The 20,011-nt window shown below is 38.3% G+C and overlaps 5 protein-coding genes across 7 annotated transcripts; 1 reads left to right on the forward strand and 4 right to left on the reverse strand.

The window, feature by feature from the left end:
* Positions 1-3,137: 3,137 nt before the first annotated feature.
* On the reverse strand, positions 3,138-7,385 carry LOC110749752 (Outer membrane OMP85 family protein). Of its 2 annotated transcripts, XR_002525635.2 has the most exons (5): positions 6,688-7,385; positions 5,647-6,132; positions 4,138-4,650; positions 3,523-3,681; positions 3,138-3,406 (listed from the first exon to the last, which is right to left on the reverse strand). XR_002525635.2 is itself a non-coding variant. In XM_021949929.2 (4 exons), exons 1-4 carry the CDS (start codon positions 7,225-7,227, stop codon positions 3,598-3,600), a joined length of 1,623 nt encoding a protein of 540 aa, XP_021805621.2. In that variant the 5' UTR covers positions 7,228-7,385; the 3' UTR covers positions 3,138-3,597. The 2 variants fall into 2 exon arrangements, 1 of the variants encoding a protein (XP_021805621.2); XM_021949929.2 differs by having other exon boundaries at positions 3,138-3,681.
* A 357-nt stretch (positions 7,386-7,742) lies between these two features.
* LOC110749718 (Mad3/BUB1 homology region 1) lies at positions 7,743-10,448 on the forward strand. The gene is made up of 5 exons (XM_021949883.2): positions 7,743-8,009; positions 8,092-8,236; positions 8,447-8,604; positions 9,036-9,120; positions 9,205-10,448. Exons 1-5 carry the CDS (start codon positions 7,927-7,929, stop codon positions 10,285-10,287), a joined length of 1,554 nt encoding a protein of 517 aa, XP_021805575.1. The 5' UTR covers positions 7,743-7,926; the 3' UTR covers positions 10,288-10,448.
* Positions 10,449-10,553: 105 nt separating this feature from the next.
* Positions 10,554-11,611, reverse strand: MOP10 (Pollen Ole e 1 allergen and extensin family protein). Its single transcript, XM_021949960.2, has one exon. It carries the CDS (start codon positions 11,261-11,263, stop codon positions 10,724-10,726), a length of 540 nt encoding a protein of 179 aa, XP_021805652.2. The 5' UTR covers positions 11,264-11,611; the 3' UTR covers positions 10,554-10,723.
* A 98-nt stretch (positions 11,612-11,709) lies between these two features.
* Positions 11,710-15,802, reverse strand: LOC110749746 (Protein kinase family protein). 2 transcript variants are annotated; one of them, XM_021949921.2, is made up of 10 exons: positions 15,657-15,802; positions 15,340-15,552; positions 15,092-15,230; positions 14,654-14,725; positions 14,408-14,551; positions 14,177-14,317; positions 13,587-13,993; positions 12,993-13,183; positions 12,769-12,901; positions 11,710-12,593 (listed from the first exon to the last, which is right to left on the reverse strand). In XM_021949921.2, exons 2-10 carry the CDS (start codon positions 15,452-15,454, stop codon positions 11,995-11,997), a joined length of 1,941 nt encoding a protein of 646 aa, XP_021805613.1. In that variant the 5' UTR covers positions 15,455-15,552; positions 15,657-15,802; the 3' UTR covers positions 11,710-11,994. The 2 variants fall into 2 exon arrangements, with proteins under 2 accessions (XP_021805613.1, XP_021805614.1); XM_021949922.2 differs by having other exon boundaries at positions 15,340-15,760.
* Positions 15,803-17,802: 2,000 nt separating this feature from the next.
* LOC110749774 (uncharacterized protein At5g39865-like) lies at positions 17,803-18,847 on the reverse strand. The gene has a single exon (XM_021949959.2). It carries the CDS (start codon positions 18,720-18,722, stop codon positions 18,012-18,014), a length of 711 nt encoding a protein of 236 aa, XP_021805651.1. The 5' UTR covers positions 18,723-18,847; the 3' UTR covers positions 17,803-18,011.
* Positions 18,848-20,011: the final 1,164 nt, after the last annotated feature.

Below are 20,011 nucleotides of genomic sequence, written 5' to 3' on the forward strand. Positions count from 1 at the left end.
CCTCGGCCTCGGTCTATGCTTGAGGCCGAGATGATCGTGCCTTAGCATTTCCTTCTTTTATTTTTAAGAAGGCGAAGTACCCTGGCGAAACGCTGCGTTTCAGCCTCTGCAAACAAGTGCCAGGGCCGAGATAAAGGGCTCCCTCGGCCTGCTCATGGCCGTGATTTATCAGGCACAAACAAATTGAGTAATATAAAATTAAATTAAAGTAAAAGGAGAAAGACATTTACTTAAATGTTGAAAATGGAAATAAGGTAATCTGTATACCTGGAGTGCACCACTACTAGATGAGCAAATGGGAAATTTGAAGCCCCTCATTATGCCTTAATAGGTCCTCCACAATACATGTGGGTACATATTAAAACGTCAAGTATTTGAAATAATATACATATACAAATACATAACAGTATATTACTTTTAAAAAATTTAAAAATTGAATGGGGGCCCGTGACCACACTAGTCCCAGTGTGGCTCCGCCCCTGTCTTGTATAATTATTTATATGGCAATATGCCATGCCATGCCATGCATGCAAGGTCTTAAATATCGATAGTTTCGGAAATATCGGTGGTTCAAAAACACGGAAATATCGATGGAAATATCGGGAAAATATCGATATCGATAAAAATTGAATAAAAACCATGGAAATTATGATAAATACATGGAAATTTTTAATGAAACTTTAGAAGAAGTTTATTTAGTCAATCATCTATTATTTTGACACAAAAAATTGGAAGGAAATGCATTGCATATTGGGTTTGAGTGATTTAAGTTGATTATATTACGAGCTGACAAATAACCCCTAGTATATTGTAATTTTTTGAGAAAATAAGAAAGAAAATACAAAAAATAAAAGAGAGAGAGAGAGAGAGAGAGAGAGAGAGAGCAATAGATTAGCCACCTGCCCTTTCATTTGCCATTGGCTGTTTGTTTTCTTCTGCTTGCTTTCTCTGTCACATACAAACCCACAAACTAAAGAAACACACACATTCTCTCTCTTGGCCTATCTATCTCTCTCTTTCCGTGGGTTTTTCTTTTTCTCTTTTTTAATTTAACAAAAAACAGAAATTCAATCTCTCTAGAGGAAAATCCTCGAGATTGGAGCCCAAACCACAAAACAAGTACACCTCTTAAACACTATTGAGCTAGCAGGGACTTTTTCCAACTTGGGTTATTGAGTTTTGAGTTTTTGAGTTTTTGAGAGGAAGAGAAACAGAGTCAGAGAGAGGGAGGGAGAGAGAGAACAGATACAGCCATCTGATGAAGGAGAGAGGAGGCTCTCTTGGAGGAGAGAGCCTGCCCTGCACTGAGAACAACAACAACAACTACAACACCACCCAAGAAGAAGAAGACGAAGAACAGCTAGACCAACATCAACCAAAACAGCCAAAGCAACCATCTTTCTGAACTTATATTCCCCTTTTTTTTTTTTTGTTGCTCTGCTAAAACACTACCTGGGTCGTCTTTGTTGTGACTTGTTTCTTGTCTCTTTGGAGATTTTTCATTGGGGGGGTTTTCTCTTCTTTTCTTTTTACCCTTTAGCTTTCGTGTGAGGTGGTTCTGTGTTTGTGCGCATATGGCACGAGCGGAGCAAGGCGCAGTTCTCGATATTATCGATAATTTCGATAATGTCGAGATATTATCACCGTTTGTGTGTTGACATTGCTCGATAATATCTGGAGCGATATGTCGGCGATATTTTCGGCTATAATTTCGATATTTGGACGAAATATACTTGGGTTGTTCCCAGAATATCGGCTTGCAAAAAAAACGATATTATTGCCGATATTTCGGCGATAATATCGATTTTTTAGACATTGCATGCATGTTGCCATAAAAAACTTCCGTCAATATGATAATAATAGTTATTATTATACCTATTCTGTTGACCATAATTCTACTCTCAGTCGATGGCTCTTTCAAATTTGAAAAAGAAAAGAGAAAAGAAAGAAATTCAACCAAGACTCGTAAGAATATATAGAATTCGCAACTGCCCTCAATTTTCATGTTGTATACATATTATGATGTTTTTTTCGTGGAATTCGACATTAGTATATTCCTTAGTATACGCCAAACTTCCTTCCCCTTCATATATCAAATCATCATGACATGCAATAACTGAGCTGTATTATATGTGTCAAAACTCACCATAGACCGACCACACGACTAATCCTATTCGTAAGGGGTTTGGTTAAAAGCCATTACTCATGCCCCCGAAAATCATGTATTTGAATTCCCCTACTTCCAATATTACTTGTGTGAAAAACAACATAAAAACTAAACATATTATTTATTTATTCTAATTTTGCGAAAAGACTTATTCTTTAATTAATTGGGCATGTTGAGTACATGATTATTATGCAACGTATGCATGCATTAAAAGGAAAACCTAATAATAGTTTAATCTCAAGGTATGTTAAGTCACCTTTTCATGTGAGGCAATTTGTGAGCCCCGCGAAGGCGATGTGTTACTCACCGTAACACATAATGTATCATTTGATATATAAAATGTGGCGTAGCATTTGTTGTAAGTAAGCCATGAAGTAAAAATAAATACTGTATGTCATGTTTCAATCGTTTAATGGTATAAATATCGTTTTAAAAAATTGGCAACCCGAATTGCAACCATTTTGTTGGGTACATTAGATTGGTCTGGAAAAGAAAGAGATGAAACGAAACGATTTAACCATAATGTGCCCCCAGGCCCAAGGGAAAAAGTTGGCTACAAAATATTCGTATTTACCTAAGCACAAGCGTATACACACAAAAATTACAACAATAATAATAATAAAAGGAGTATGTGCAGAGGAAATAACATGTACAACATGCCAATCTCCTTAATTATGATTCATAAACATGAATGGCACCCTTTGATGTCATAAAAAAGCTTATGTGCACGGATCAGAATGCTAACCCAATTGATCTATCTTCAATGTAATTGTGGTATCATGAAAAGAAAAAAAAATAAACAATCACTTTACCAGTAAATGTCCCCAGTTGAAAATCCCTAGTTGACCACCCAAGTACTATGAACATCCACGCCAGACCACTTAAAATGGATCTCTAATCACTATTGATATGAGAGACTTAAAATGTGTAACCTATTATTCAAGAAGTTAAACAACAAAGAGCATCAAAATTGAAAACAAAACAAAACAAAACAAAAATTGCTTCTGTAGTTCAAGTGACGAGCAATAGAAGATGTCAACAGGCAATATATTCAACATACTTTGGCAAGATAAGGATCAACGTACAGGCGAGAAATAAATTGTATGAAAAAAATTCGTTGGAATATCAGACGATTCCAGGATTTTCTAGCAGTCTTAATCAAATGCAGCCAATATATATTCCGGCACCTGAAATCTCATGTTATTTCCTCCATATGTGCAGCATAAAGCACCATGCTTCCTGAAATTTTAGTTTAAAGTTGAAAGTACAAAGAAAAATTGTAAAGCTGTCTCAACTCATATTCTAAGCAAACAAGCGGAGCTGTCAATCCGGAAGAAAAAAAAAACCTCAGATACCTGAAACGACATGCTTTGTGTCACCTCAAGTTTAGCCGAACATTAAATATCATAAGAAAAAAAGAATCCCAGATTCTATGATGGAGCTGAGATGCTAAAGCGAAAGCCAGTCTTCCCACGGTCATGCTCAAATTGCTTCAGTATATAGTAGTAGTTGCACTGACAACAAAAAACAAGCTTGTTAAAACCTAAGACCATAGGGATCTGCTAACTAGGCAACCAAATGAAAAGCAAGAACCAAACATATACACATGAACTCAGGTCAAAATAGCAAGCACACACATGAAGACAACATGCACATTTCTCACTTTTATGGAGTTAACTTGTGCGGCTCACGCAAGAAAAGACCATTTAATCATAACCACTTCCAAATATTTCAAAAGCATTCCTGATTCATAATTACCCACCCTTGTCGTAATTACCCCAGCACAATAGCAGATCAGTTAGTGGAAAATTTGATTGCTAAACCTCCCGACCCTTCTTCTCCCAAAAAATAAATCACTAATGCAAGAAGTATCAGCATATTGGGCCCTGATTTTCCTTTCTCAGATTTACAGCCCAAACCAGAACTTAAATTTATTGTTTTTTATTTAAAAATCAGATTATATAGCTAACCTCAAGGCGGAAGAATTTTGTAGGGATAACAACCCCAGCTCCTACAGAGCTTCGAAATGACTGAAGGAACTTCGGGACAGAAAAGTTCCGGAACTCGTTCTCAGTCAATTTTGCGAGATTCCCGGCACCTGCGAAAATATGTCCATGGACCCCATGTTCTTTTAACCAGCGAAGTGGAAGATCAAATGAAATGTCTGCAAACGCAGAAACAGCAAGATCTCCTCCAATAGAATCTCTTCCAGAGGATTCTGAATTCTCATCACTGGAATTATCTGTGACATGCCTTCTTGGTTCAGTAGGTCCTAGTCCCCTTGTCTTGAATCCCCACACTGTCGTAGGGCCCCCCACAGTGCAAACTGGAGAGAAATCACCACCCAAGAAGAACCGCTCTGGAAGAGATGAGGGCTTGTTCAAGAATCCAGTCCCCCATGGAAAAATTAGTCCTGCAGAGATCCCGAAGTTAAGTGCAGCATGATAAAATCCAAATGGGACAGCAAAACGAAGATCAAACTCCTGTAGCAAACAATAAGAGAAGAAAGTTAATAATCATAATAGGAGAAGAAAACAAGTGGAAATAGGGCAATCCTTAATTTGGTTCTTTACAAAATCCACATATAGCCATAACAATAGATCATCTGATTTGAATCTTCTAAAAATTATAGGTAATTTGCACACAAAAAAAACAAAAATCTATATCCAATAAAAAGTTTCCACTTGTCATTACCTCAAATCAAGCCAGAAAAAAGATAACAATGCATACAAGTTTTGAACTACAGGACAGAGAAAGCTTCATAACATAGATTTTCAAACAATGAAAATCACTAATTAACAAACAATAGCATTGGGTTTCCTAATTTCCAAATTTAGAAACCACAGGACCCAGAGATAAAAGAAGATAGGGGATAGAACAGTCTTAGTGTTTTCTTTTTCTTTTCATGTTCCTCTTCTCATTATGAGTAGTCAAGACTGTCAGCAATATGTAAGAAAATCAACAGGTTGTAGATTAAGTCCACAACAGGGGCTTCTGAGATGGCCTACTAGAAAAATAGGACTGCAGTAATGGTTATCACTCAAGAATATGAAATAGAAGAGCCAGTCCAGACAGGAAATATCAGAAACATCTCATTACTTAATCACAATCACGGGAAACATTCTATACTTAATGATAATCTAATCATGAAATTATGATTTACAATATTTATAGATCTCCTAAGCATGGGGCATATACGAGTACAATCAAGAGCATTTAACATGAACATACATATATTTTATTTCCCTTTTACCTTCATCTTTTAGGCTTAAAGAGAAATTAAACTTGCCAGAGTCACATGAGAGACTAAACAACAGTAGAATCCCAACATGATAAAAGAAATTATAACATTTTTTTAACAATTTGACCACACGAATTCCATGAACAAAAATACAAAATCAATTGCAATTCAAATGCAGGCAGCCAGTTGCTTGATAGTCAACAGAGAACCAAAAGAAAGCAGTGAATGTGTACTAAACCTGCCGCAAGAACCGCATACTCCGATGATCGGGTGAAATGCCACCAATGTGACTAGAAGAAACAAATGAATAACCTTGAGTTGGCCTCAAAGTGGAATTTCTTCTGTCAATCTTAAATGTGTACTTGATAGATGAAAGTAAGCCATGACCGAGCTGCCTTCTTATTGACCTAGAGGCCATTTGTGATGGATCTGCCAGAGTACGCCAACCAAGATTGTATACCAAATCATGGTGCTTGGATGAAAATAAGCCAAGAGAGAGCCCCAACATGCGCTCTTTATAAGAAGAGAACTCCAGCCAATCTTGGGAAAGCAGGAACGCACGTGCCGTCACAGGAGTTAAAAAACCTTTGAATCTGGGCAAAAACACACCGGCACTTAACTCCGATGTTTGGCTGGGACCATATGCCAAAGAACCATCCCACAAATCCCCATATCCAAGCAGATTTTTGAACTTAACTGATCCTTCAGCCGTCCACGACCTAGCCTACAAAAATATTATACAACTCTGTAAGTCATAAGAGGGGTAGCATGGTTAATACATACATATGTTCACCTTTAAAAACAAGAGAACAGAACATATTAGGCATCTTAGCTTCCATATGTGCATTCATCACTAAAAATGCACCTCCTGATAAAACAATATCATGAGCCTTAAAACCGAAAACAATTATGTTTACCGCTATATTTGTGGATATGTGAGATATAAATTTTACACATACCCCATCTCGTTCACGCCTATTTGTGCAAATAATTATACCATTCATATTTGAATTCACATTTGAACTCTATAATCAGAGTTCGCTATTCACAGTCCTAAAGTAAGCTAAGCCTGTTTAAGAAATACATGAAAGTATAATAAATACATGCATATACTTGTATATGTTCGTCTAGAATACCATCCACATTTTCGTTTCGACCAATTTCTCAGCAACCAGACAGTCCTATAGCAATTCCACGTACTAAAACCTAATCTCACCAATTCAGCAAAACAAACGTATATATACGAATACACACAAACACAGAGCAATAAAGAGCGTACCGCCGGCTTCGTGTAAGCACCGATTTCGCCGGAAATCGGGCTCTTGGTCTCAACGACCTCCACAATTACATTGGCAGTTCCAGGAAGCTCCGGCGGGCCTGAATCAAGAGTGATCCGAACCGAATCAAATATCTCCAGCTGCTGAAGCTTGGCATTGGCAATCCCAGCGGCCTGGAGCAGCTCTTGCATGGTGGTAGCCTTCTTAATCCCCTCCAATTCGGCCTCGATCAAGTGCTCCTTGGTCTTCGTGTTGCCCTTGATCAGAACATCGTGGACCCTCAGATCGACTCGCTCGGTCGTCATCCGGTGGACCAGGTTCTCCAGTTTGGACTTCTCCGCACGCAACCGTGCCTCCTCGGAGAGGGGATTTCGTGGCAGAGATGGCTCTTGGTCGTCTTCGTCCTCGTCTTCCTCGTCTTCTTCGGCTCCGTCGTCATCGACTTCGTCGGGTTCGGGTTCGTCGTCGACGGTGACATTAGAGGGACGTTGGTCGTCGTGGTCGTTATTAGGGTTTTGGTTTTCGGAGTCTGAGTTTGCCATTGGGGGAGAGATAGGGGTGGGAGTGGGTGAAACGAGCGGCGGTGCTGTTGAATTTTGAAGGCCACTCAACAGTTACTTGCTGCAGTGTGTGATTGTGTGAGGCCTACTCTGTTTCTCTTGGGCCTTCGAAGCCTTTATTCTTTCGCGCCTTGGAAGCCTTGTTTTTTTCTTTTCAATAAGCAATGTAATATTATTGTAAATGTGATGATACTCTACAAAAAAAATCAGTTATCATACCTCTTCCTCACTTTGTGTTATATTCTCAATACAAAAATAAGCAAAAACTCAGTTTAGATTTCTTAAACTTAGAGCCTGTTACAAAAAATCAGTTATCCTATCAATTCTTTTAAAGAGATAAAGAAAAAGAAAAATTGTCATAGAGATTACAATTACTCAAAGGTTACACTATTATGTTTTAAATTTATTCTTTTCATATTTTGTTATTTAGAGTTTAGGATTTGTAAAGCAATTTTGATTTTCTAATTACTACAAGAAAATAGAAAATAGAAAAAGTTTCAGCCTAAAGCCCAAAAGGGCTCAGATCATTGAATGATTTATGGGCTAGGCTGGGCTTTCCCGGGGTCGTTTTCTGGGACCTTGGGCGAAAGGGCTCCTTAATTCAAATTCAAATAAAACCTCCCTCCTCCTCCTCCTCCTCCTCCTCCTCCACCACCACCACCACCAACATTACCAGCATCCATGGCCAACAACGATCTCTTCACATCGTTAATCTCAGAAATCAAAGCCTATTCCGGCAAAGACCCTCTTCTCCCTTGGCTAAGGTACCCTTATCACCCCCATCTCTTCATCCCCATCATTTGAGATTGAATTCTTTAACCTTTTGCTTATATAATGTGGTTGCAGAGGGATTCGAAGAATGAACGACTCACTCCCACCTCACACTCTAAAGGAGAAGCTGCCTCGCTTCTTGCAGAAATGCGCACAGACTTTCGAGTCCGATCGGCGATATCGAAATGACTTACGCTACATTCGAGTTTGGTTAAAGTTGGTAACTTATCTGTCCCCTTTCTTTGTGATGATGGGTTTCTGGGACGTGTAGATTTTTCTTCATTTCTTAGCTACTGTTTGGTCAGTGAGAATATTGAGGGAGGATGGTTTTGGAATTTTATGCCAAGAATTGCACAAGGATCAGTCCAGTGGAGTCGGGTAAAGATTCGGTTTTTACATTGTTTCTTTTTTGTTTGTTTTTGTGGAATAGATGGATTTTGTAGATGTTCCGAGGGCACTGTTGAGAAAGATGGAGGCTAACCAAATTGGGACAAAGCACTCTCTGTTCTATCAGGCATATGCTCTGTACTACGAAAAGAACAAGAAATTTGAGGAGGCTGAAAAGATGTACCAATTGGGAGTGCAAAAGTAAGTGTTCAGCATTTTGTATATTGAGTGTATTATGATGCTCTCAGTATCTAAAATAAATAAAGCCATACTGGCTTTTCGTTTCTATTTCGTAGCATTGGATATGTTGTTTGGCTAATTTGCAGCTTAGATGCCAATTTGTAATTCGAATTTATAGTAGACGTCACAAATTTGGCCTATAAATGACAGTAACTTGAATGTTCAGAAGTCTAGTTGATCCTTGAGCGTGCATTATAATTGAGATAGAACATATTTCATCTTCCCAATCTGTTTAACATGTATTAGTTGCCGCTTTTATCAAATGAGTTGCTGTCTTTGATGCTAATGGTTTGAAATGGACTATATGTTCCTCCCATTGCAATAGCTACTTCAAAGGATGTCTCTGAAACTTGAACGGCTGTTTTATTTGCTTCTTACAAACTGTTGAACAGCCTTGCAGAGCCCATTGGAGCGTTAGAGAAATCGTATGAGCAGTTCCTTCTTCGCATGGAGAGACACAGGAGACACCGAAACCAGGTAGTTTCCTTCACTCTTTTTCCAGTTGTATAGCAATTTTAGTTTCTGTTGGTCAGACTATAACCCTAGAACAATGTTCTACAGTGCCAGGAAAAGAGAACAACAAAAAGGCCTTTGTCAGATAGGAGTATCCCTCCAAACGGAGAAAGGAACAAAGAAAATGCGTACAGGACTGGGGCCAGGCCTATAGAAGATGAGCATGATGCAAATATAAGTAAGCATCAAGCGACTGCTAAAAGAGAGTCAGATGAACCCAGGATGTTTGGCAGTGATGATACAGTGGTGGTGAAGTTTGTAGACACTGCCATTGTTGGAAAGTCTGAAGCAGAAGATGCATGTCACCATGGATTGGTGGATCCTACTATAAACATGAAAGAGGCCATGAGCGCCATAAATAACATGTTTCGAGAGCCTTTAGAGACAGCTCCAGTTAGTAGAAGATCACGCCAATGTCAAAGAAAGGATGATAATCTGGGCAACGGATTCAAGGTATTTGTTGATGGAAACTTATATAATAGAGGCAAATCAGAAGATAAAAAGGAAGAGTGGAGTTTTCCAGTGCTGCAGCATAGTAGAACTGCTACCCAGCAGTCTCACCAAGAACCTTTAAACATTTTCATTGATGATGATAAAGATAGCCCTGATCAGAGTGATGTCCAAAATTCGACAGAAGATTCTACCTCACCTGCTTCACATGGAAATGTTTTTGTGTTTCCAAATCCAAAAGATCTTCCAGGTGAAAGCTCTGGTGATTTGGATGTTGGAGGCTCATCTCGACCAGGGTTTAGAGAGGATACCATGGTTTGTAGGTTTGTTGGGTCTACTATTTCGGATGAGCCACAAGTGGAAAATGTTTGCCACCATGGTTTAGTAGACCCCACAATCAACTTAAAGGAAGCCATGGATGATATCAATAACATGTTTGGGAAGCCAATGGAGTTTGTAAGGAAGAGGAGAGTGAAGAAGCAGGACAAAGGACTAGATAGAAAAAATGATTTTGGTGGCTTTTCTATACTTCCTGATGATAACTTGGACCATAAACAAGAGAAGAAAATGCCAGATTTACCAGGAAGATCAAGAGATGCTGATTTGTTTGAGGCCACTGTAACAACAAAGGAGGCCATGGATGAGATCAATAAGATGTTTGGTATGCCCTTGGACTTTTAGGAACAATTTCAATTTTGAACTGCTATGTGTGTGATGCAGATTTTCGGATTTTTTGTTGTAAAATGTATTGAGTTGTGTTCCCCATTTAACCCTTGTACTTTAAATTTGGAAATCTCAGCATAAACAGATTTGTGCCTTATCTTTTTGTTTCTGTCTACTTTTTCTATCTTAGTTTCCAATTTAAGTCGAAGCTGAATTATGCCTACAATGCCATTAAGTTTGTCCCCTATTTACTCACTGTCAAAAGAATAGAAAAGAAATGGGCAAATGAAACATGTCATTTCATCACTCTGCAGTACAAACCAATTTATTCAAGAAACAAAACAACTGCTGCGAATACAGTTACATTTACAAAAAAAAAATTGAAAAAAAAACGAAAGTAGCAAATTCGGTTAAAATTTAGGACAATTAATCAGGGAATAGCTGGTGTGCCAAATCAAGAGTGAGTATTGGGGCAATGAGAAGGACGGAAAGCCAAAGGCCCTGCAGCATATATAACTGCCTCATAATTCTTACCCAACAATCTCTTGTTTTCGAAACGAAGAGGGGCACCATAGAGACCGTTATTGACATTGCTGAGATCACTGCAATTGGCAAGATGAGAAGAAACTAGCTTCACATGGCACCCATGGAGGGGATGGTCCAATATAGAATGCCCCATTTTGAAGCCTTCAAGCTGAGCATAGAAGTAGCCTTTAAGGTCTGTGACAAAAGCCTTGTAGAAGCTGACTTGGTCCTTGTGGTTTTTGCAGATGACACTGACTTTAGCTGAAGGGATTGGCTCAGCATCAGTCAAGGACCATGTTCCATAGTGGTCACAGCTCTGGCAATAGATCATGCCTTCCACCACCACGTTGATTTTCTTCTGCGCTTCCTCGGACTTTTTCGGGTCATATTCAGTGGCTGCTATGGAAGGGAAGGCCAGTGGGATGAGGAGGAGGGTTGAAATGAGGATTATAAGCTGCCTGCTTGCCATTTCTTAGGACTTGGGGAAAGGACTTGCAGGAGCTTTATTATTAAGACTTTAGAGCACAAGGGTGGGTTGAATGAAGAGAGATTGGATTGGGTGGTATATATAGCAAATTGGATGATTGGTATATCTGGTGAAACAGAGTATTGTTATTGGACGTGGGGGCTGCTAAGTTGCATGTCAACGATCTGCAATATTCCAATACGTGAGGGCCATCTCTCTTATGATGAAAATAATCCTGCTTTATAATATGATATGATTTGTCTTTTATTTATTTATAAGTTGGCTGTAGGCAATCATAATGATCCGAGGTCTGTTATTTTTGGGTTGTATTTGGTATTACTTATAAATGTAATTCCAAAAGTGCAAATTAATCTGGATTTAACTTTCCCATAGATATCCAAAGCTTACAAGAACACTTGTAAGACTGCAACATGTTTCCAAAACTCATGTTTGGACTTCTGAAAGGTGCTTTCTCATTGAAGTTCATCATAGTTGAACGAACAAAGAAACTAATTGATAGGTTCATGTATTTTTTATGCCTTTTTTACATTTTACTGTTGAACAAAAATACTACGTTTTCCAGCCTATTTCGATTATATACAAGTAGAATTCTATCACCCTGCCATAGATACAAATCTCTATCAACTTAAGGGAGCTGCATAGTTGGTGCCTTGCCAGCTACAGAAGATGAAAACGTGCCCATGTTCATACTTACAATCAGGACTCTTCAGCATCTAGCTTCCATCTGGAGACAACAGTTCAAGCTCTGCCCACCAAAGAGGGGAGAGTTTTGGGGTTGCCCCATCAGGTGAAATTCCAGTTATTTCTCTCAATCTTGCACTGACTTCTCTCATTGGCGGTCTTTGTTTCGGGTCGGGATGGACGCAAGATCTTATTACTTCTCCGATTCGATCCAGCTGCTCCTCTTGGAAAGATTCTAGAGTTGGATCAACCATTTCTTTGAGGGGTTGCTCACCTCTCAAGTAGTCAGAAGCCCAGTCTTCAAGTGAGCCATTGTCCACTGAATAAGGAAGTCTGCCTGTTACCATTTCAAACAATATGACACCAAAGCTGTAAACATTACTTTCTCTGTTTGCTGATGGTGTGTTAAAAAGCTTTATGCCAGGTGATTCTTTCTCAGCTTCAGCTGTCTCGTTCCAGAAACTATATTCTGAGACCTTTGGCGCATAATCCTCCGTTAGCTGGACAGATGAAGAATTCAAGTTGTTGTGAGCTATAGGCGGGTTCAGCTGGTGCATATAATCGAGGCAGTAGGCCACTCCCATTGCTATTCTCATTCGCATTATCCAATCCAAGTGCTCAGCTTCTTTTACTGCAAGTTCATTAACATTAGTTTAGATATCTCATGCATTATAGCACAAACACACACATTTAAGGGAAGGACATTAAGAAGAGTTTCCTGTTAAGTTCAGAAAGAATCTAAGAAAATTTCTACCATAAACATACGTCTATCCATGAAAATAATAAAAAAGTAGCTTTGTACTCACTGTGTAAATGCTCAAAAAGTGTCCCATTGGGAGCATATTCAAAAACCATCATTCTAGTGAAAGGTTCTTCTTCCTCGCAGTACCCAATAAGGCTGACAAAATTCTTGTGGCTCACTTTTGATAATGTTTTGATCTGAAAACATAAGCATTAGAACAATTAGGGCCTGTTCTGTTAGACCACATGAAACGGGCATATCATTTTCTAACTTTCGCTTGTTTAATACCTTCTTCCTGTACTGCAACTCTAAATTGCTGCACCAACAGTTGGCAGATGTCTCTACAAGAGAAGCCACCGCAATTTCAACGCCACTAGACAATGTCCCTTTGTACACTGTACCAATTGGTGAAGAACCTATTACATTACTGAAATCTTCACAAGCCGCTTCAAGTTCTGATCTCTTAAGATTTGGTACCCCTGTAATGGAAGTTCGATTTCATGTTTAATTAAAAGAGACGCATAACTGGCAACATGAACATGAACAATGTATCTAATAGATGGAGTTGGGAAAGGGACTTGCGAATCTGCCTGCTTCACAACACGACACACCTGCTGGCACCACACTGCCAAACCCTTAGGTTCGCACCATTAAAAACTTCTGGAGCTACAATCATCATGAAGAGATGATTTACCTACCATTTTCACCAGTATTCACAGAATATTAAACAACTCAAAGTTGTCATACTTAATGCTTTTTTGCTCCCGTTATGCACGTAACTTGATATAGCAGCCGAGATGTTATTATGCATACACAATTATTTATCATTATAGAATTTAGATTTACATAAATTAACATTTTCTGTTACTTAATAAGCCTTACCAGTGACGAAGGCTTTTTGGAGCTGTCCGCTTAATCCTGTGGCCCAAGGTTTGACAGTAGCTACCTTGTTGCTTTTATAGAGATACAGAACAAGGATTGAAATTGCAAGAGAAACAGCCACGCCTGTGCCTCCAGTCAATAGTGCGACTTTATGCTTTGATGCAAAACTTTCGGAACTTGCTAAGGAGGTAGGCACTGGAGCAGAAAGTGAAGGTGAGGAAGCTGGTGCAGTAGGTGGGAAAGTTGGATTCAAGTGGGGTGGTCGTGCAGGTTCTGACCCTTCTGGCCTTTGTGTTTTGTTGGGTATAAATGGAGCAAAGCTAAAAAAATTTGTAGCCTCTGGAGGAGGGACAGTTGGAGCTTGGAGCACTCTCCTATGAATAGAGTGTTCAGTATGAGCGAGGTTCCTATAGCAAAGATAAAAGGCAGCATCAGATAAAACAGAAGATGCACTATTTCTAAATACATAAATATTTCAAGAGAAGTCACTAAGAGCATCTCATTGAGACTAGAGTATTCTATGACGAAAAGTAATGAACTCCTTTTTTCCTACATCATCAGTCCTGCAAAGCCTGATTGAAATTACATACCATGAAATGGATCTTTCATTGCAAGATGATTCTCGGTCTGCACCAGAAAGCCGATTCTCGTCAACTTGAAATTCGGAAAGAATCTTCAGGTTGTAAATTTCAGGAGATAAGATACCAAGAAGCCTGTTGTTATCCAGTAGGCTGCAACGTGAGCAAAAATTGATTATTATACATGTATGGGGCAAAATGATATAGAATAGATAGAACTGAATGTTCGACAGGTGAACCTACAGGATCGCCAACGAAAAATTACTGCCAAGGTCAGCCGGAAGTGGTCCACTGAAGTTGTTGTATCCTAAATCTAACACCTCCAATTCCTTCAACTCTCCGATCCCTCCAGGAATGATCCCCGTAAAGGAGTTGTTGCGCAAAATACTGTACGAAAACTTTAGTTTAGCAGGATGCACCAGAGAAAGATCTCAAAGAAATATACTGTAAATCATTACATATCAAGGCAATGATAAAAAAAATGCTTACATAGACTTTATATGGACAAGATTCCTGAGCTCAGGTGTTAATGTTCCACCAAGACAAAGATCTTTTAAGTTCCTGCGCATCATATACATCTAACTTTAGAATCAAAACGGTTAAAGTAGCAAAACAATGAATGATAAGTTTAAAACAATGGCAGTACTACCATATTAAACAACTTGACATTAGTCATCAAGTTCAAGTTTTTGATTGATTTGTGATAGAATTCATGATGTCCACTTTTTCCTTTCAGAGCTTCTTTTATGTCCTTGAATTAAAAACACAATGAAAATCCCATGTACTCATGGCCAGTTCATGGGCCAAAAGAGAAGAAGAAAGCTTTTTGAGCTATCTCAAAACTTCCTATCTTAAGAATTATATCTTCAGAGTCTCAACTTATCATTCAATATATGAATGGAAAAAGAAGGAAAGAAAATTACTCACAACACCACAACTTTTCCATCTGCACACTCGACCCCAAACCATGAGCAAGGGTCAACCTCTCCATCATCATCGTTCCAATTCGACAAAGCACCAAACGGGTCACTGACTACTCTATCTCTAAACCTCAATAGCGCCAAACCTGCACAAGAAACAACCAACTCTTTTTAAACATTTTCCTTCACTTTCTCGACGACCGAACAGTAAACACTTCAACACCAAAAGCCCCGCAGCTCAAACTAATCCCATACCTTCATCATTCAAAGACCAACAAAAACTCAAATTCTGAATCAACAAGCAGACCACCACCATACCCAGCATCCCCAAACGGTCCTTCAACCTACTGAACTTCCACTTCTTGTTCATTTTTGTCACGATCGACGCAAACCCAATCAAAATTTTCACGAGCTTGAAAGCAAACAGAGGCAAGCCAGAGCAAACCAAGCTCAGAACTTTGAACTTGTCTGTAATAAACAGAGTTGAAAAAGGCAAATGAGTAAAGATCAAAAAACGTGTTCTAGTACTCGCAACTAATTTAGACCCCCCAGAAGTGTTTGAAAACGCGTACCCTGCAATACATATGTTTGATTAATAAAAAAGACCTAATTTTTTATCTGTTTTTGGAGTGAGAATTAAACCAAACCAACCCAGAGGTTATAGCAATTGCCAAAAGGGCACGAACCCAAGTGAGAATGGGTCCTAGAAATAAAGCTCGCGCCAGGTTTTGGCAAGTGAGAGCTTGGAAAATGGAGGAAAGGTTGAGACTTGAGACGCGCGCGTTTGGATTTTAGTCAAGAACCGGAGAAAGACTTTTGGCGTACGACATGGACACATAGACAACGAGCACGTCAGCTAAAAATAAAAATGATTTTTTTTTTATAAAGGGAAATAAATAGACGACGGAGACAGTGTTTGTGTCTTCATCTTATTGACTGAGTAAAACCGTATTTTCTGGACAAGTCTTTGAGTCGACATGGTACCTTCCACGAAATTTACAGCATTCCACCAAAAAATTCTTTTGTATTTGTATGGTTAGCAAGGACCTTCATAATTTTTGTGGACTTTAACATTTGCCCAAATAAAGATTTTAAATTAATCAGACCCCCAATATGATCTGCAGAATTCTCATCTACTTTTCGCTTGAAATATGTTTTCCCAAATTCTCAGTTATGTCTTAGAATCTAGTAAGATAAGAGTTTGTCGTGAAAGGGAAAGGAAACCAATCATGAAAATCACGAAGAAGATTGGTTTTAAAATCGAACTTATGTATGTGGTCCGTGCTCGTGCAATAAAGTTTCTATCTTGGTAGCGAGCAAACCATTGACTTTTAGATTTCTACAAAGACTAAAAAATTTATGTAATTCATATTTCATCTATACACACATCATCTATACACATAATTCATATTTCATCTACAAAGACTAACAAAGAATTAAATTGTTTGCATTTGGGTACCATGTGGCCAAAGTGCAACCCTTAATACATGAATTTTGTTCCTGTATAAGATTAGTCATAGTCAGGCCGCCTAGCTCAAACTTTTATTATATATTGGAATTTTTAAGTGAAGAATTAGCAAGTTAGTCTAATTAGATCACCATCCGCAATTTATTTTGTTTAGTTGCTTATGGATAATATTCATAATTATAGTCATCAGCTGGAAAGATTGAACATGATGATGTATTTGATATTGTCCCACTTCCAGCTCTTGGAATTGATAGGTTACTTAACCACTTTCCGTGCACACGTGTGCTGCGTATATCACAATTCACAAGCAAAAGGTCCAGCTCCAGGAAGATGAACCATTTGAACTGCGTGCACCCTAAGCCAGAATGTGCAATGAAGCAGTTTGCAGCCCATGTGTTTGAAAAAAGTCCAGACTGAAATCCATGTGCCGCGAAGCCTTTGATCAAAATCCACAACAAAACCTTGACTTAGCCCAAGCATCTATGTGAACCGATGGGCTTGCCCAAGCAGGCCAGTTTTTATAAAATTATTATTATTAATATTTTTCTTTTTCTGGTTGATTAGTCTTCAAGTGTATAATGTATTTATATTAAAATATACCAAAATTGAATAAACAGAAAGAATTTAAAAATAATAATAACTAAATTACAGACCGGTATGGTAGTTGATAGAATTTTAAAAAACAGACAATTTTGATGTAATATTAGGTAGCCTTTCTATATATACCATATTTATATATTCTCTTTATTCATTGAATTTAGAATTTTCAACATTAACTCTTGACCAAAAAAAAATAAAAATTCAACATTAACTCTGCCTACACCCACACCATTTTTTAAGTTCTAGACATCACACTATTTTCTTTAGTATGCAATACATGTTCATAGAAAAATATTAGAAAGCTAAAAAGACAATATGTTGATGGCAAAGGAAAAAACAAAGAAAAAGACAAGATGTTGAATTGAAAGAAATGCACCAATATAAAGTCACAAAAATAAAATATTTTCTGACAAATTATAATGTTATGACACAACTAATGCCCCGATAGTTGTAATATTTTCAATGACATATGAAGTTTTAAAGTCCAAAACAATCTTATCGCTTATACAAAAAATAATATATGTAATAACAACCGACTTTCATTCAACAAACAAAGGCATCGAATAAGACAATTTGGTTTCCTTAAATAACAAAATGCTAATTTAATAACAAGACAAAATAAAATTCTTGTTTCATTAATCAATCACATTCATATCCCTTGAACTAAGCAATTAACATCACATTCATATCCCTTGAACTAAGCAATTAACATTCTTTGGCAAAAAAAAACTATGCAATTAAATTTTAAAAAAAGAAAAACCTATGCAATTAACATAACAAAGAAAAAATAAGAAAAATAATAACTGTGTTTTTTCTTTTTTCTTTTGTTTTATAGTTTAATCTATTGGAGGATTGAGAGCTATACTTCCTTGTGTCGCCGTCGCAGCGGGGAACATGAAGGGCACATAATCAAACCGTTGACGTTGCAAACCGTACAAGGCCTAAACCCACCCTTGTCACTATAGACCTTATGGCTTCCATTACATTTTTGACAGAGAACAAATCTGAGCCCTCCACAAAAATCACAAGCTCTGGGGTCCACCACTGGGAGCCCTTGGATCAGTCTCTTCAGTTCACCATTCTCATGGAGCTGCTTCACCTCTTCGGCCCCACCAATGAACAGCCCGCCAATGAAAACCATTGGCAGAGTCAAAGTCTTATTCCCCGTAATCTCCTGCAGCTCGTCTAAAAATTTCGCGTCCATCGACAGATCTCGCTCGTCGATCGGGGCGCGGAACCCGCGGAGGATTGATCGGACGGTCTTGCAGTCCTCAAAGGTCCTGCGCACGACACGAAGGCTGGTGTAGTAGATTACGACGCGCTGGTCACCGTCCAGTAGTTTGGGGCTGTGTGGGGTCGCGTTTCGGTGGGCCCACAAGCGAAGGACTGACGTGGATATCTTGACCCGGTGCAATATGGAGGAGCTCCGCGGGCTGAGGGCTTCGGATTCGGGTTGGGGTTCGCAAAGGTTTTGGATGTCTTTGAAGGATGAGCAGGAAAAACTTCTCTGTGATCGTGGAGCTCTGGCTATGTGTACCCTGCTTGGTGATTTCAACCATGGTGCCCACATGGTACTAGAGAGAGAGAGAGAGAGAGAGAATAAAGGTGGATTTTTTTGGGAGGAGCGGGAGAGAAGGGTGGTTTACTGTATGTTGTTCTGGTGAGTATCTCCTTAGGGCTATTTAAGCAAAGCACAATAGGAATTAGGAAGCCCTAATAAAGTATGTGATGTTAAGTAGGTTCTTGATAAGAACATGAGACATCTTCAGAATTTCAACAAAAAAAAAAACAATTTTCAAAATAGTTCTCGGTTTGGTAAAAAATATGATATTACAACTCATCACAGTACATCGAATGTATCAAAAAATTACCAGTAGAATGTAATAGTAGTTAGTCAAAAACGGGTAACATTGCCACTTTCAAATTTATTGATTAAATTTTACTTTAAAATTAGTTAATTTGGTGTGCTACTAGGAGATGCAAAATGATCATAGAACAAGAAACTTTGTATAGTTTTTTTTTTTTTTCTTTTTACCAACATGAAAGACGAAGTTCGAACTTCAAACATTTTACAGTATTCAAAGAGGAAATATCGCAGGGAGTTTTAAAGTCTATTGGTACATGAACTTGGTGAATTTAGTAGGCATTCACAAGGGCATGGGAACCCCTCCATTGGTTTCAGATGACAAATTTCATGTGTGTGCTTTGTTTTCCTTCCTTGGTTAAAGGTTTGTTTAGAAGTAGTGTATGTCATAATACTTATTGTGTGGTGGGCTGAGAATTGCCAGGTATATTTGCGCTTGGTTGCAAAATATGAAAATAAGGATTCACTTACTTACCTAAGTTGCTCATAAAACATTATATATATCTCCTAATTTCAATTTACCATAGAGTTGTATTTTTCCAGTTTTGGGTCCGAAAGGTATGTGTGCATGCACCGGCTTAACTGTTTTTGAGCTTTAAATATATATGTGTAATTTTGAGTTGTTAATCATAAACCCTATCTACACCAAAATTAATTAACCATTGGAAATCGGAAGTTGTTTTTGTAGATGCTTATTGGGCCTCATTGCCATATACAACCCAAATGCCTATCAAGTATCTTTGGGTGAGTTTGTACCTCTCTATTTCTCTGATTTCGTATGGGACTCGCATAGCCCAACCCAATTGTCATTTATGTTTTTCTTTTTCTTTTTCTTTTGGTCAAATGTTACGGTCCTCCTGTCTAATGATGTTCAGACTTAGATGATGGTGTGCGCAACTTTTACAGGACTAGGTTCCTGAAAATTAACACATTATTTATCTACAACCTGTTGATTTTCTTACATTTTGCTGACACTCTTGACTACTCATAATGAG

The sequence above is a fragment of the Prunus avium genome, chromosome 2 (assembly GCF_965620075.1).
Source record: "Prunus avium chromosome 2, drPruAviu1.hap1.1, whole genome shotgun sequence".
Taxonomy (NCBI): Eukaryota; Viridiplantae; Streptophyta; class Magnoliopsida; order Rosales; family Rosaceae; genus Prunus; species Prunus avium.